Below are 18,528 nucleotides of genomic sequence, written 5' to 3'. Positions count from 1 at the left end.
GGACTGCTTCCGGAATTGCTTCTGAAGCCAATTTCCATCTCCCTCAAATCCCTGTGTTGAAGAAGCTATTGCAGGTAATTTTAGCAACCAGTAAACACTGGCAGACTCAATTTTCCACAGGTTTCTACTGCAACGGGCCCATATTGAGCTGGCAGCAGCTGGGTAGAGCTGTCCCTACCTCCTACAGCATGGGGGAGAGCCGAGGGAGATCACAGGAAAAGAGTACAGTCCTTCTCAGGACAAAAACCCTATCCTAGGTACATTCAGTGACCAGTGAGCACCAGCAGACCCTAACTCCCCTTGCTCATGCAGAAGATCCTTATGGGGGCTGGAGAGCTGGCTCAGCAGTTAATGGTACTTTCTGGTCTGTTCCAAGTACTCACACTGGGCAGCTGACAAACATTTGTATGTAACTCTAGCTGCAGGGGATTGAAAAGCCTTCTGGTCCATTCTGCAGGCATTTGTAGTCACATATACACACCCACACTGACAACTTGATTTTTAATATATAAATTTTTAAAAAAGCCTCACAAACTGACAACACTGCCAAGAAACCCAACTTCAGCTGGATCACAATTCATGCCCCAAACAATCAAAAGCTAGCTAACTGACATGAAAAGGGTTCACCAGATTGGTGCTGACAGGACTCAGCAAACAAAAAGATTAAGTCAGAGAAGACAATCCAAAGTGGAAAAAAAATTACCAAAGGGACATTATTAAGCTCCAACATGTGTCTAACATTAGAGAAAATCAGACGGAGAGAAGAAAAAATACATTAAACATTAAAAAGAAAAAAAAAAACAAAACAGCTAGGTGTGGTAGCACATGCCTTTAATCCCAACACTCTGGAGGCAGAGAGGGTGCTCACTGTGAGTTCGAGGCCAGCCTGGTCTATTAAGCAAGTTCCAGGACAGCCAGGGTTACACAGAGAAATAAAAACAAACAAACAATAGGTATACATACACACACAACAAAAAATGGAGTTTTATTCAGCCATCAAAAGAAAAAATACATCCCCCCTCAGGAAAATGAAATAACTAGATCATCATATTAAATCTGAAATAAGCCAACATCACAAAGATAAATAACATATGCTGTCTCAGACATGTGAAATCCAGGAGGAAAAAAGAAACAGTGTACATATAAAAGGAGGATTAGCATGACAAACAAGGAAGGGGAAAAGAGGAGTAAATACTTGATATACGTGGACGGAAATGCCACGATGAAACCTGTTAATCCTTACAACTAATGAATGCTAATAAAAATGTTCAAGTCAATGATGGCTAAAACAAGTCCATACCTGATGAAAACACGTATAAATACAACGAACTTCAAGTAAGATAAATACACCCAGATGTACACCCAGACACATCACAGTCAAAATGCTCAAATCAAAGACAAAAATGGAACATGGACAGAAAATTTCATTTCTTGAAAACAGGAAATGAAAAACAACCTTATTTACAAAGGGACCCTAAAGAAAAACAATCAGAAAGAGGAAGGGACTTTAGTGGGGTGGTGGGAACCGACCAATTATCTTACATCTAGCAAAGCTTTCAAAACTGAGGGAAATCAAAGACATTTACAGATAAACAAACCTGAGAGAATTCCCCACTAACGGAATAACTGACCAGAAATACTAAAGAACAATCAGTCTAAAACCAAATGTCACCAACAGCAATGCAAATCCACAGGGTACTGACATTACACATAGACCCTGACAAAAGGCAGAACAAAGCTGTTTCTTTTCCTTCCTCCTCTCAACCGATTTAAAGAGCAATTGTATAAAATAATGGCAAGCTACAACACACAGAATACACTATGTGTTGACAGTAAGCACACAAGAGGCTGTGAAAATTCATGACAGGTAGTCACACAAACAATGCGGAGAGGTGAAGAAATCACCAACACTCAAGGGGAAGAGTAACACAGGGCTAGGGAGGAACGTAGCTCAGCTGTGGAACACTTACCCAACATACTCAACGCTGTGGATCTCCCCACAAAAGGGGAATTAATCTCTGTCTATCCCTTTTCTTCTTGGAATTGTACACACTCACTCTCACACAAACACACAATTTAACAAGCTATCTTTCAAATTATTAAACATTGACAGTATGTATGTGAACAAAAGCTGAAAGGGAAGAGTTGATGTAAAGTTATGTGGGAATTCCTATATATCCCTGAAAGACAGATTTGAAAATAGATACTAATTACATATATGCTACTGGCCATAGAGACACCATTAAACAACAGACTATAATACATGTAAGTTTACATATACATACACTTACATAATTTAAGTGAAATTTTCACATCTGAGCTGACAACAAACCCCACAAGAGCCATCTAGACTATATAATAAAACACCAGCACTATGTATGAGAAGCACTGTCTAAGAGACTCCTCATACAATACACAGACTACAGCTGTAACCGTCCCCGCCCCCAGAGGCAGAAGACAAATTCCTATTGATGAAGACACCATGCACTTAGGACACAGGACCCAGAGAACAAAGTGGATCAGACATGAAATCTTCCTCCCCGAGGACTAACTTTCATGGCACAAGAAGGCACCACGGAGGCTCGCAAAGGAAGAAAGCAACCAATGGTCCTATCCAGTTATGAACCATAACAACCAGCATGGCACGGTAGCCTTAAGGATACCTAAATACTGGCACACGTGCCTTGGCAGTAACCAACAACTCTAGGACTGGAGTTAAGGCTGACTCAACAAGAGGGAAATCGATCCTGGTACTGAAAACCTAGCCTCCTACCCAGGGCTAGTAAAGCCATGGATCTTGAAGGAGAACCTACATATACCACTTTACCAACCCAGCATAAGCCCTAGGTACATCTGAATATTTATTTATCTTTACATCTACAGGTTAAGTGGAATCCTCACCCCTAGAGCATGGAAATTTCTCACCATCACAGGAAACCACAGCTGATCCTAATGCAGAGCTGTAAAGCCCAGCTCCCACTGACACCTATCTGTAATGTAGTAGAACTCCTGCCCGAGGCTCCAGAGTCTTTCCAAAAAGGTGTGGAAAGACTCTAAGAACCAGAGCTACAGGAAGTTGATGTGATATTTTGTCTCCTAGAAACATAAGAGAAGCTAACCCATAAGGTCTGACTACCATGATTGCCTACAGCTGACTTGAGTGAGGGTAACACCATAGACAGCTAACATGGATGGGGAAGTGCATTAGGTCTTAGTCCCAGACAAAGAGCCACAGGCAACCGAAGAATGCTGAGAGCAGGAGAAACAGTCTTCCCAGAGGAAGGCACATCAGTCAGCCCTGAAAACATACATGCAACATTATACAGACTACGCAGCTTGTACTCGTATATTTAGGGAGGTGTGTGTGTGTGTGTGTGTGTGTGTGTGTGTGTGTGTGTGTGTGTGTGTGTGTGAATCAATTAAGGAAAAGAAGCCATGACTTTCAAGAAGAGTGAGGGGATATATAGAGAAGTTGGAAGGAGGAAAGAGAAGAGGGGGAAATAATATAATTAACAATCTCAAAAATAAAAGTTGTTAATTAAAAATGATAGTAAAATAGACAAATACATTAAAAAGCCAAATACATACATGTATATACAAATAAAATAATTAAGGAAAGGCAAATATGGTGGTGCATGATTTTAATCCCAGTACTTGGGAGGCAAAAGTAAGGTCAGCCTGATCTACACAGTAAGTTTGAGGCCAGCCAGGGCTACATAGTGAGACCCTGTCTTGAAACAAATGAACTCTACCATGTAATGCAGGGTTTGTGAATAGGGTCAAAATATATTAATGTATATGAAATTAATATCATTAATTATCTAATTAATAAATGCCGTGATTTTTTTCCCCTTGGGACTCAGCTGCAGTAACTTAGAACCTGGTTTTCAGTCCATGGAAGAGACCCTGGGCAATGAACCTCAAAATTATTGACAGGAGTAACTAATGCAACTGAACAGCGATGCTCTGGATAAGTTCAAAGTCACTTGAAATTTCTCTAATGTTACATGTTTGATATTTAAAGGTAGCACAAATGTCTTTGCATTTTCAAAATATAAAAAGAATTTTTCCCAAAATACTTGGAGTAAAACTGACAGTCCAGTAAAGTTGTGCTATACACATCCTACAGCTGGGAGAGCACCCGAGAAGCATACCATATAGGAACAAGAGCCCAGTGCTTGGCTGGGAGCCCTGGTGCCTCATGAGGGTCCCAGAACCTTATGGACTTTAGGCCCTACTTGTTACTCTGCCAGCCTCCCACTTTCTACCAGGACCAACTTCAGGCCAATAACTTTCAGCCTAGGTGCAAAAAACGACAAAAGAGAGCTGTATATACAGCTACCTTCAGTCTTGCTATACTTAAAGAAAAGTTTACCTGTTCCTAAAATTAAATGGCACAAACTAATGAAAAATGTCAGGTTTCTTGGGTTGGGGTTAGGGTTTGAGAAAGTGGCACTGATGCTTTTCTTGCGCTAAATTCTAACTATAACCCTCTAGTCAGTTTTTAAAAGGACACACGAGTACTTGTTATGCAATACAAACCATTTCTTTGTCAATATAATGAGCATAGACTAGAAATGAAACACATGCACACTTCCTTTACCTTCCTGTGACAACAGGACCTTATTAACTACAGTCTTCCTAGCCTGAAACTCCTTAAAGGCTTCCTTGTGAGTTTGCCTACTGCCTGACCTGACCCTCAGGATACCCATATTCTCTCTGGAAAGCAGAAACTGGAAGAGAGAATTACGAAGCCCCTAAAGAAACAATAATGCCAATATTGGAGACTGTGTGGTCTCTCAGAAGCACCGGATTCTGCAATCCAACTCTTCCTCGTTCCAAATGATGTCTCCTTTGAGTGTGAGCTAGAAATTCAATCAGTCTGTTCTAGACGTGAGACAATAATGCTCTATGTCAGAATATGCTGGCTTTTCCTCAAGAAGTTGTGTTTTCTGTTCTAACATTACAAAAAGAAAATCAAATTTTTTCCTACTGTAGATTCATCGTAATAAATAAATGTAAAGTTTGCTCAATTTTCTTGTAAAAGAAATCAACACACTATAAACTATCAACCCTGAATTTGAAATGAATGCTCAAGAGAATCAGACCAAGAAAACATTGAAATCAGTATGAAGAACTAAGATACCTCTGCATTGTTATAAAAGGCGGTGCTATTTTTTTCTTGTACGTCTTCCCCTCGTGCTGTAAAAAACGTGAGTGGGTAGAAGTCCTTGTGTGCTGGCTGCTTTCCACTGGCCATCAGTTTACCCTCATAGAAAAGCTCAGAGGTATAGCTGCAGAGGAAAAACAGAACAAAGGAAGCTATCAGATAGCTCAATTTCACCTGCACAAAAACCTGCTGAATTCTAACTTATGCCCGCAATTAATTTTTGTCCAAACATTGAATACCATGATGCCAATAATTCCCAAGAAATAATGGCACTGGTAACAGAGCAGTTTCCTATGACACCATTGTTAAATGCATTGATTTTGTAAGAAATGAAGGCAGAGCACAAAAGAAAGGATGCACATTCACTACTGTTGAGACCTCTGTTGTAGAAGAAAATTCCCTGAGCTGTGTTTCCTTAGCTAACACATTATAATCCCACTCCTGTGGATCACACACTGCCATGCATCACCAAATAACCCTTTGCTCAGCAATGGACTCCGTGGCCTACACCATAATTGAAAACCTCCTAGCACATCCACAACACAGCACCAAGAGGTCCCCAGCTCTGCAGTGGGGTGGTGAAGACCCACAAAGGACACTGATGCAGTGTATGTCCTATTCAAAATAACTATGCCATAGCTTTATGGATTTACCGCATTTTGTTATTTCAGAGTGCATCCTTCCACCTATAAAAACATGTCTGAGTGCTGGCGAGATGGCTCAGGGCTGAAGAGCATTCATTGGCTGCTAGTCTAGAGGTCCTGAGTTTAATTCCCAGCAACCACATGGTGGCTCACAACCCTCTGCAATGGGATTTGATGCCCTCTTCTGGCATGCAGGCATACATACAAAGCATTCATACATTTAAAAAAAAAAAAATACATAAATAAAAACATGTCTGTAAAGCTATCTGTCCTGTCATACCAGCAACCTCACACATCTCATGTTTACCAGGACACAGGTGACTGATTACACTGTTTAGGTCTGTGAAAAACCTCCTACGATGTTCACACAGTGACAAAGTTCTAAAACAGTTCTCAGACTGTAGCCTATGATTAAGTAATGTGTGACTGTACACGCAAGCACAGAAATACAGACTTGGATACAATGAACCGACTACAGTCTGAACTGGAAAGTGAACACACTTTGCTGAAAAACACTGTCTAGTGTGAAACTCATTACTGGCAACCATGAAAAAAGGAATGAGAGAACATAATCTAATAATCCATGCAACTGCTTCCAGACAGACCCAAAATGCTTCCTACAGGCATGACATAACAGATATTATTAAATTATAGGAAGCTTTTCCAGAGTTGACTTCTGGTGTGTGTGCTGACTGGAAAAGAGCAAATGGGGACTCTGAGTTGGCCACGCTCTGCTCCTTCAATTGGACGCTGACCATAACTCAGTCACCCAGATATCACATAAGGGATGACTCTTTAACCATCTGTACAGTATTTCAAAGGAGTCTTTTTAAAACTCCGTTGTCAGGGTTTTTCTTCTTTTACTTCCTTTCTCTTAAAATAGATAATGTAGGCACTTTCATATAGAGTATTATTAATTTGTAGAAAAAGATATCATGGCCAGTAAAACCAGAAGTTTTAGTACTCAAACTGCATTATTTCTTATGAAGAATCACAGCTCTGGATTTTGAGGTATTCTTTTAAAAACACAAAGTTAGGCATAGTCTATAACACTCAGAGACCACACATAATCCACCTAAAGTCTCCTGTGCTTGGCCATGTGCTGGCCGCCTTCCCTCCCACAGCCCACAGGAAGTGTGAGTCAGAGGGGACAGCTCACACCTACTTGATGATAGCTTCATGGGAGCGGTAGTTCTCACAGAGGAGGATCCTACATGGAAACTCAGCAGGGTAATGCTCGTAGAGTCGATCAAGTAATGAAACATGAAGGTTTCTCTCCCTGGCAAACTCGCTGTAAACAAAAGGACTGAGCTGTAACAGACAAACATACAAAGAAAATTTAACCAGATATGTAATTAGTGTTTTTGAATCTGTATATACAGTTTTCTACAATAAAACTTGTTAGGTATTTAACATGCTGAATGCTGGACCAAATCCCCAATCACCAACCCCACCCCACCCCCGCCCAAAAAAAAAAAAAAGAAAAAAAAAAAAAATCACTCATGTTGCCTACAAACCATTTTACCAATAAAATGGACTAGACAGCCGGGCAGTAGTGACACACCTTTAATCCCAGTACTTGGGAGGCAGAGGTAGGCAGATCTTTGTAAATTCAAGGCCAACCTGGCCTACAGAGTGAGTCCCAGGACAGCCAGGGCTACATAGAGAAACGCTGTCGCAGAAAATAAAGAACGAAAGGACTGCTGAGTGTAGTGCAGCAACAGAGTCTGGGTGCCTACAGTTCCACAGAGCCCCGCCCGCACAACTTAATAATTTAAAGAGTGTAACTCAGTTACTTCACCGAAACCAATCAATTGCTTAAAATAATAACTTGGGGTAAAGGTGTTTGCATTCAAACTTGATGACTGGAGTTTGGTCCTGTGAGCCCAGATGGAGGGAGGAGAAAACTGACTGCTGCAAGTTGTTCTCTGACTCCACCTGCACAACAAGTATGTATGGGCTCACACGTGAACACGCGCGCACGCACACACTAAGTAAATGAATAATGTTGTTAGAGGGTTTACTTTTAAAGTAAAATAATAAATTCAGACTGAATGTTGTAGCACACACCTGAATCACAGAACTTAAGAAACTGAGGCCAAAGTGTTGTGTTTTGAGGCTAGCCTGGGATACACAGTAAAGCTTTATCTCAACAAATAAGTAAATGAATGGATAAATAAATAAAATTAACTCACAAGATATTTGACTATGATGAAAAAATATTATTAACATTAATGATTAACAAGTTCTTTCCCATAAAGAAATCTACTACTCTATATGCTAACCTTAAAATTACTTTAAAGGGGCTGGAGAAATGGCTCAAAGGCTAAGAGCACTCACGGCCCTTGCAGAGTACCCGGGTTCAGTTCCCGAGTCCTCTTCACTGGCACAGCATGCACATGGTACATATAGATATACTCCAATATACACATACATATAATTTTTTGTTTTGTTTTGAGACAGGGTTTCTCTGTGGCTTTGGAGGCTGTCCTTGAACTAACTGTTGTAGATCAGGCTGGTCTCAAACTCACAGAGATCCACCTGCCTCTGCCTCCCATGTGCTGGGATTAAAGGTGTGTGCCACCTATGCCTGGCTAAAATAAATGTTTTTTTTTTTTAAATTAACTTTTACAAACTACAGAAAATATTATGTAACTAGCCTTAAGTCCATAAATAAATGGTAAAATATAGTAAGAAATTTTTTTAATTAATAAAAATATAAGCTGCCTTCCTGATCATTAAGTATAAAGAGCCTCTCTAGGCTACGCCGTTTACTGCTAAAAATCACACTGAAGCTACTTCAGGCAAAAGAAGAACACAAAATTCCTTCTATACCCTGGCTTCTTTCCTGGAAGACTCAAGCCTATTCTGTAGACCCTCAACCCACTGATGTAGCAGGAAAAGCTCCAAATAGCATGACAGACAATGCTACCAACAGATGGCTTCTCTTTTTATATGTAAGTATGCAAATAACATAAAATATGACATGTTCTTTGAAATTGTGACTGTAATTTTAATTGCATGCTTTATTTCATATGATATTAAAAATGTAACTCTTCACAGAAACAGATATTAGAAGGAATTACAGAAGCCTCTGGCAGACTCGGCTATCACACCCTCTGTGTTTCCCTGTCATATCCTCAAGGATGCCGCCACCCTGGCCAACCCTCACGGTACCCCACTGCTGCCACAAGAAGGCTCCTCCCCTGCCCCAACAAAAGTTTTACCCCGTTTACCTTCAGAGCAGAGGCCAAGTCTAGTTAGTTAGGAGACCTAAAAAGGGGCCCCATTCTGGCAACAACTGGTATTTTAGAAAACAGAATATTAAACATCAAAATATAACTTGCAAGACAGTGACTAAGATGACGCCTACCTGCATATGATCACCAGCCAAAACAATCCGTGTGTTTTTCGTTGCTAAAGCTAGAGGCATTATGGTCTCACACTCCATGGCCTGGGCAGCTTCATCTAACAGAATATGCGTGAAAAACCCTGGAAGACAGTGTAAACAGAAAACATCACAGCAGCACTACAGCAGAATGATTCCTACCATTCTAAGGAAAGAGTTCAGTCCATTAGTTCAAGATCCACGAGTACTTTCAGGCCATCCTCCATCTAGACAATCTGTTTAAGACATAACTTTTTTCAAAAGGTCAGAGGCTGGAGAGATGACTCAGCAGTTACACAAACACACTGCTCTTGTAGAGGACCTGAGTTTGGTTCCCAGCACCCATGTTGGACAGCTCACAACTACTTGAAACTTCAGGGATCTGATACCTTCTGCACACAGAAACACACATGGACTTACACACACTCTCTCTTTCATATATGGAGTATTAGAAATAAATGTTTTAAATATTTTTGAAAGAAAAGATCAAAAAGAATATTTTCTTTTGTTACCATTTTTTTCAGGAGCTGCATAGATCCGGAAAATGTTGTCTACGACTTAAGTTAGAAAAGGCAGAAGCACGGAGATCTGAGCTTGAAGCCAACCTAATCTACAGAGAGAGTTCCAGGACAGCCAGGGCTACAGAAAACCATGTCTCTAAAGACAAAAAAACAAGGGTCAAGTGTGGTGGTAGCACACACCTTTAAAGCCAGCACTTGGGAGGCAGAGGCAGGTGGATCTTTGTGAGTTTGAGGCCAGCCTGGCATACAGAAGGAGTTCCACAACAGCCAGAGCTACACAAAGAAACCCAATTTAGTTTAAGGGGGAAAAAGAAAAGGGAAGGAAATAAAAGAAAAAGAGGAAGAAAGAAAGAAAAGAAAATGCAACTGGAATTAATCAAACTGAGTTTGAGTCTTAGCTTGGTTAATTTTAAGGTAATGGTCTTAGGATCGATATGAGAATGGAATGAAATAAAATGTAACAGCACTCAGAACAAGAGACTTAATAAACACAGCTCTATGCCCAGCCCTTCCAAGCTACTCCCCCTCTCACCAAGCAATGCTACAGCATCTAACTTTCTATCTGCAGGACCAGCATGCAAGATCTCAGCATCAAGTGAGGAGGAGGTTGGTTGAGTAAACATTCCCCAAGTAATCTCAAAGAGCCTTGTCCACAGTGATGCTGCCATTGTGCTGTGAGCTCTGAAACTCGCCCTGGGATTGCCCTAGTAGCCACTTAAGAGCTACAGGCATGAAGAGGAAGTCTCATCCCATGGGGGATCTTCCCATTTTAGCCACTAATCCCAGGTTAGCAAACTCTTGTAACAATTCTGAAGCCTTTCTAAAATTAAAAGTAGACTCAATAAGGAAAAGAAATAGGTTGGCTTCCATTCCTTCATTTAAGATAAACAGAGCTTTTAATCTTAAAGACGTTAAACAAGTATCTATACCCTGGACCAGGTAACAGAAATACAGATGATGTGAACAGCCTCTGTCGCCCAGGGACTCAGATATTCAACAGAATTTGTCGTGACTTTGAAGACAATTCCAATAGGGGACGGGAACGTAATGGGCAATGTCAACAATTCTAGCAGAGCAAATGAGAACACTGCTAAATTATCTACTGAAGTGATATGATGATCTCATGGTCTCATTCTACCATACTCAACATAACTTGTCGTCTTAGATTTCTGTGCTCATATAAAATTAGATTGAGCTGGAAGCCTAGTACTTGGAAGGCTGAGGCAGAAGAATGTGAATTTCAAGCTAGTCTGGGCTACATATCAAGTTCAACACAAACACAAATAAAAGGAAGACTCTGTCCTAAAAACACAAAAATAAAAAGTAACTAAATTAAGAGTGATTTTCATAGTCCCAGCATGTAAACACCAAGATCTCAGGGCTGGAGAGCCCCAGCAGTGCAGAGGGCTTCCTGCACAAGGACAAAGCCTGGGCACCACTGCAGCACCCACGTAACAAATGGGACCCCTCGCCTATGCCTGTACCCCAGCTTCAAAGAGGACCCAGGCAGGAGGAGCACTCAGGCTTGTTGGCTTTCGGCATAGCCAAGACAACATGAGCCTCGGACACAGGAGAAGATTCTGCCTCCAAAGAATAAAGAGAGAATGACGGAAGAGGTCATCTGAAGCCCTTTCCTGACTTCTACACTCACCCAAAGGTGTGTGTGTGTGTGCATGCGCGCGCGCGCACACACCACACACTCACTCACTTTTAAAAAGAAACCTTAATCATGTGCCACGATTGTTATTTCTACATGACAAGATACAACTTAGTAAATACCTCAGCAAATCACACACGCGCGCGCGCACAGACACACACACACACACACACACACACACAAACGCACGCACGCACGCACGCACGCACGCGCGCGCGCAAGTCCAAATCTGAATTCTTCACATGATCATTCGTTAACAAAAACCGCCTGGATAACTAAAGCACAAATGGAATGGCAGTCATGAAGCTGACTGACTACACACTGAGGGTTGGCAAATGTTTTTCAGTCAAGGGCCAAAGAGTTCTTTCCCTGTTGAAGAACCCGCCTCAGCTTTGCATCACGGAAACAGCCACAGTCAAGAAACAAGTTAATAAATGGGTACGGGCAGCTGCACTCTGTGCAGTAGAAGAAGACACCTGACCAGACGAGGCCCACATTTGCCAAAGCAGCGCATACTCTAAGCTGGGTGACAGCCACCTGTGGTGAGTGGGCATACCCGGGTCAAGGTCCAGCTGGCAGAGGTACTGGGAAGTATTCAATGTGACCACCACCACTCGATGCTTCAGAATGTCTTCCTTCTGGGGCATCTGAAAGGTGGAATGTGCGCTTGAGATCAAACAGTACTGATGTACAACTGGGTGCACAGTCTTCACCCAGCGATTTCGGAAATACACCCTACAAGAGAAGACCACACTTCCTGTTAGGATGCTCACAATAGCTGATTATTAAAACATTGCACTGTTATTTAAGATCACAGTGCCAAAATTTAACTCATCAGTCTCATAATCATTCACACCATATTAGCTTAGAATTTTAATATAAAACTGCCACTATACCCACGATGACCTTCGTAACAAATACTTTAGAAGATATAAACATAAAGTGGAAGAGCCACCACAAAATAAATATCTAATTTTTTTAAGTAGATTTAACACACAAATGTTTTATAAGCAATAGTTTTAAAAATTAAGTTTGAAATCTTCCATTCTCAAATTACCTTTTTTCAAGTATAGACTTACAAAAATGTACTTAACTCATTTTTTAATTATATATAATACAAACCATAAAATTGTATGCTTAGAACATTTTCAGTTTAGAACAATTTGCAATAATTTTACTTTAGAAAAGTTCTTAAAATTATTTTTCTAAAAGACCCCTGCCTGGGCTTCTGGAATCTGAAAATAAACTAAATTTTTGAATAATCAAAAACTCTTTAGTACAAATCTTAAGAAATTTCATCTTTCAAATAACTACAGTAGAAAATCTGAACAGACCTCAGCTACAGATTACTCTGATCTGATGTACAGATACAATCACCCCACTGACTAAATCTACCAGTTGCTGACTACACTGACAGCACACAGGCAGAGAGCACAGGGCTTTGGAGCAACCACAAAGGTGTTGGCTTTACTCTGAGTTTAATTAAAAGCCATCCGACTGGACAGGGCAGTTGTGATGACTCTCATCTCTAGGCAGTATCCACTTAGGGAGAGAGTTAAAGGGAGGCATACTGCTTAATGTTTAACTAGCAGATGGGGGTAGGGGCTACAGCATTAGCTGGCTTCTGTTATACAAAAAGCTACTCCAGGGAAAGATAGCTCATGATGGGCCCTCATAAGCTCAGTTGATTCTAACCCAATCTTGAGTGAGGTGTCGGTGAAAGCAGGGTACAGAAGCAGCAGGTAAGCAGTTAGGAGGTTAAATGCCGGGGTCTGGCCATGAGATAATGGTGGCTTGGGCAACAGCAGAGGTACACAAACTGGATTCACTAGATATTTCAATGTAATGCCAACAGAATTCATTAATAAACTAGTGATAAAATTAAAGGCAACAGAGGATTCTATGTCTCGTTTTTGTTTTTGAAACAGAGTCTGAGATCATCCAGGTTGGCTTCAACCTCACTACACAGTGGATGGAGTATGACCTACACTCCTGCTGAGTGCTGAACACAGCCACCTGCCTCAAAAACAAAACAAAACAAAACAAAAAAAGTTTCTTTAAAGACTACCCAAAATGACAGCCACCTTCAACTTGCTGGACAGCAGCAAGCACACTTCCTCTGGGTGACTGTCCCAAGCACTATGACCTTGCCAGGCTCAGAAACTTATCCTCAGGTCCACATACAAAAACAAACTGCTTTCCTCCTACTTCTTTCCCGTGCTTTTGTTTTTATTTGTTTGTGTTGTAACTTTGAGACAGTCTCCTTGTGTAGCTCTCAAGACCCCTTGATATTGACAAGGCTCAACTCAAATCTGCAATAATCCACCATCTTCTACTTCATAAGCACCAGGATTACAGCCATGCGCCACTCCCCATCCAGCTTTCTATATTACTTTTTCTTTAATCTCTAAATTCTATTCGTTTGTTTGTTTATCTATCTATGGGAGTGTGCATATATTTGTGATATATGCACATGTATATAAATCTCTCAATTCTAAATAAAGTAAAAACCAAAATTCAATGCAAGCTAAATGTTGTCTAAGAACTCCAAATACTTTAAACTCAGCAACTAAAAGAAATTTCATGGAGTCTACTCCTAAGCATGTGTGTTTACCCATAATTAGGACTATATTTACTGACTATTATATTTCCCAGGGCCAAGTCCACACTATAGGTCTGAGAAGCAGCCAACTTATACCACTCTGCCTTCCTAGCAACAGCTTTCTTCTCAGTCATCTGTAGACATCTGGTGCCCTCTTGTGTTCCATCTCTCAAATCCCAGAACAACTGCAGTAATGTATTTCCTCTGGCTAGGGGTGTGGCAACTTGCTTAGCTTGGCCAAGCCTGGGAGGTTCATCCCAGCACCACTCAACAAAAGCAAAACCCTCTTGAGCAGTTAGTCATTCTAATCCTACCTCCCAAATCTATCATGGTTATTATTCAGTAGGAAAAGCATCAACTAATCGGAGCTAATGATATATATAACACAGCCTAAGAATTAAAGACACAAATCATCCTGGGCCACGGCTGTGAGCTAGCACCTTCCCTAGAGAGAAAAACTACAGTAAGTGTGTAGGGAGTGCATAATGCTAACACTAGAGGAAGCTAGGTGGTTTTCCATTTTATTCTATTTACTATATGAAATAACCTGAACCTTCCATTTGAAAATAATTATTTTTCCATCTCAGACTCCACAACTCTAAGAGCTAAGAAAAAGTGAGATTTATGTTATTGGACAAGTTTCTACATTTGGACAAATCTGACTACAATCTACTGGAAAAATCACTTTTTATTACACATGCAGAGACACGTGTCATGGTGGACCCTCACAGCCCAAAATAACTGCACATGGAAAGGCTATATAACCTAGAAAAATGATGGAGCCTACTATCTCAGAAAGTAGATACCTATGCTAAATCCACCAAGTCTAGGGAGGGCCTTAACTTAACTGTTTTGTTTTTGTTTGGTTTGCTTTTTGGAGACAGGGTTTCTCTGTGTAGCCTTGGCTGTTCTGGAACTTGCTCTGTAGACCAGGCTGGCTTCAAACTCAAGAGTCCACCTGCCTCTGCCTCCTGAGTGCTGGAATTAAAGGTGTGTGCTGCCACCACCAGCTTCACTCAACCATTACTAAGCCAAGAACATCATGACATTTAAATTGCCATATTTTCTATGCAAACACACACACACACACACACACACACACACACACACACACTCCACAAGTAAATAAAACAATCAACTCTTCTCAATTAGAGTGAGAACACTCAGGGTAGAATGCTGGCTTCTCCGCTTCTACTGAGGTCAAAGGTTAAAATCTGCCACCTAGCTGTGAAAGCACCCTTCAGTGAACACCTCATCTTCACTTAGGGAATGAGCTGTCATAATTCATTATTACACATAACTGGATTCCACTGTCTTTTAGAGCAAGAGAACAACACAGCATGGGCGTGTTAACAGGAACCACAACTGTTCTTTTCAAAGGGTTTTAGCGATGGGAATTAAATAGCATAACTTCATGTTTCCATGCCTGAATGCAACTAGAAATAAGAGGTTAATATATTATGGATGAAAGTGTGGTTATAAATTAATTTTAAGCAATAATTAATAATCATTTGAACAACCTAGGCCATGATATATTAGTTTGCAAAATGGCAAAACTAAGTATTAATTCATACAACCAAAAGCAAATGGTATAATAAACAACTATTTATGATTCTTTATTGTTTTCTGAAGAAAAGGATTTTTATTTAAGTATATTTTATGTCCACATATAATCACTGAACCTTCTACAGCAACCGGAAATTTCCTTTGACACTGTGTCTCTTACATGATAGCGAGAAGTCATGAACAGATCATCACAGTGCTGTGGAAAAGTGACAAGCACATCATCTCAGTGACCAGTGCCTCTCTAACATGCAAGAAATGACCACTTAAAACGATCGTACTTCTGTCAAGAACTCTCATTAAATGACCACTCTGCTGTGCAAAATGTGCTAAGAATTTTGATCAAACTCAATTTGATTTAAGCTAGTCACTTATCTTACTATTTTTTTTTTTAGATGTACACACCAAAATCCACTCCGACCATAACAACAGTTTTACATGAGAAACTTAAAAAAGGATGTCTTTCTTTATATATAATGTTTCAGAAATGGTCAAAAATTTTTACATTTTGCCTTCATTTAAGGCTTTCTTCCAATGACATAACCTCCAAACGCCAATGCACAGTTAATGCTTTAGGTGTTTCCAAAGCCTCTAAAATCTTTACAGACACCTTTTCTTAAGAATAACAAAGAACAATACAGATACATAATAAGCCTTAAAAATACCTGAGAGGTCTTGCCTGGGGATTGCCTGCTTCTACATATGGATGTAAATAATCCTTTATGTAGAGGTCAGCAGCACTATTAGAATGGGTGCAAATGAGAATCCTGCTGAAATAAATGGTGCAAATAAAAAGAATGACACAACACAAAGCTCATCAAGCAGTATATAACACCAAGAGAGCAGTGGTCCAACGGTCTTCTAGTCCATTCCCCTCACCCTGCTCAAGCTCTTCACTGGGAACCCCGATGCCTTTAGGAGAGTGTGCTACTCTAAGACCAAGAGGAGTTCCCCAAAGTAATTTTTAAATCTGTCTGCAATCAACACTTTAAACCCAGCTCTTTGAATTCTAACATATCCCATCCCTTAACAGAGGTGGGTTTTGATGACTATGTTACAAACTATCATTGTCTACACTGGCAACTTCTAAAACAGCATATTCTAAGAGAATACAAACTTCATTATCTTACTGTTCCTTTAAGGATTAAGAGCTGGATAAACTGTCTCACTGACCCTCATCCTATCTCTAAAACAAGAGGAGAGGCTGAGCCTGGCTAAGGAGACAGTCACGCCTCCTCCAGCTCACCTAGTCTCCTGCTGCTGCAGGATGTGCTTGACGGCCTGGGCCAGAGTGAAGGTTTTGCCTGTCCCGTAGGGTCCGATGATGAGAACGGGTGGCAGCTGAATGGAGAGTGGAGTGGTGATGGCCAGAACAGCTTCTTTCTGTTTTGCATTTAGTCGAGGATCCAACTGCTCATCCCATTGTCTGTAGAAAATGCAAGCATGCTATTTTAAACATGCACATGAGTGTTGTCAGTTTTTGCTTATACTCCATCTACCCAAGCAGCACAGCATCTACAATAACCAACACATACTCTAAACCCTCTCCAGATTACTCAAGACAGTCAATGTAAGGTGTTCTGTCATAATTCAAAACTAACCTGAGTTAAGATACTAATCTAAAAAAAAAAAAAAAAAAAAAAAAATCAAACACTTGGAGTCTATCTGCTGGTAATGTTTCAAAATGCAGAAAACTGTTTCCTACACATAATGAGGAAGCTGACATTTCTTCCGCAGCAAATAGCATGCAAAAAAAAACAACTATCTAAATTTGCACTGCTGACCTACTGACAGGCTTAGAACACAAAGAAAAGGGGAGAAATGTGCATTCCCCTGATTAAAGAGATATCAAAGCTGATTGATCAAGTAGCAGATTGATATAAAAAAAAATCTTGATTAAATAGCAGGGTTTTTTAAAGGGTTTTATTTCCAGTATTTCCACCCACACAGCTCCTTGGATCCTGAGTGAAGAGCACACGTTGCGATGGTACATATGCCTGTGTAATGCAATTGCTCCCACAGTGACCCTTCTATGACGTGCTTAAGGTTTGAAGATCACAATGGACACCAGATGCTAAGACAGATAACACCAAAGAATCAACAGTGTCCTCCTCACAACTCCAACCAAATTATGAAAGACTGCACCTACTAAGGTAAAAGTGATGAAAATGTGAACCACAACAGGAGGGGTGTGTGGAGACAGTCCTTTAGACTGGCCAAGCATCTTCAGAGTGACCCAGAGAGGAGGACAGACTTGAGAGCAAAAGTCCCTCTCGGCGAGGGAGGCTGAACTGCACTTAGACCAGAAACTATTCACATACGCAAACTGTCCTAACAGTCTGAAAGGCTTAAGAATTGTAACTGGTCCACTGTGCTAAACTCAAATCAAGGAGATTCTTTACATCTACAAAATCTTAGACCAACTTGGAAGATAAAAGCATGCCCCTACTTATTTCCTACACAGAGCATCTTATTTCATGGTCCCTCTTCAATAGCCAGCTTCTGCACTCATAGCTCTTACAGTGCCTAGCAACACTCCATCTTCTATTGCAAAAGAAGAAACGAGCACTAGGTGAGCCCCCCATGCCCAGACCGGACTGAGGCAGACACCAGCATGGTTACCCCCAAATCATCCCCAGCCCCCCTTTCCTCTGCCTTCCTGATCGCCAGAGCCTAGCTTGCTGGAGACCCAACTCTAGCCAATCTCATGTAGGAAGAAGTCTCTCAAACCAATCTCTACATATATTATCCAGAGATCAGCACATGATGAAATGCCATGGTCAGTTTAAAAAACTAACTTTGGAAGAAGTAATTGGGTTGGACCAGACAACAGAGATATAGACAGCAGGATGGAAGATCAATAGAATGCCACAGAAATAGTTCAGGCCTGATTTAAGCACCAGCTGTAAAAATGCAAAGAAAGAGACATATGCAAAGAAGCTCAACCAAGTGAGAACTGGGATGTCCCTGGGTTCCTATAAGC

At 40.7% G+C, this 18,528-nt stretch overlaps 1 protein-coding gene across 1 annotated transcript in view; it reads right to left on the bottom strand.

Annotated features, from left to right (window-relative positions):
• Helz (helicase with zinc finger) overlaps positions 1–18,528 on the bottom strand; it is a 124,633-nt gene that overhangs the window by 39,303 nt on the left and 66,802 nt on the right. The window contains exons 16-21 of the mRNA XM_051179515.1: positions 16,792–16,971; positions 16,211–16,315; positions 11,937–12,115; positions 9,188–9,306; positions 6,980–7,125; positions 5,147–5,294 (exon numbers count right to left, since the gene is read on the bottom strand). Of these exons, the coding sequence (XP_051035472.1) occupies positions 5,147–5,294; positions 6,980–7,125; positions 9,188–9,306; positions 11,937–12,115; positions 16,211–16,315; positions 16,792–16,971 (877 nt within the window). The remainder of the gene's footprint in view (positions 1–5,146; positions 5,295–6,979; positions 7,126–9,187; positions 9,307–11,936; positions 12,116–16,210; positions 16,316–16,791; positions 16,972–18,528) is intronic.

Source organism: Phodopus roborovskii, unplaced genomic scaffold (assembly GCF_943737965.1).
Source record: "Phodopus roborovskii unplaced genomic scaffold, PHOROB, whole genome shotgun sequence".
In the NCBI taxonomy this organism is placed as follows: Eukaryota; Metazoa; Chordata; class Mammalia; order Rodentia; family Cricetidae; genus Phodopus; species Phodopus roborovskii.
This window is presented reverse-complemented; position numbering and strand designations above follow the sequence as displayed.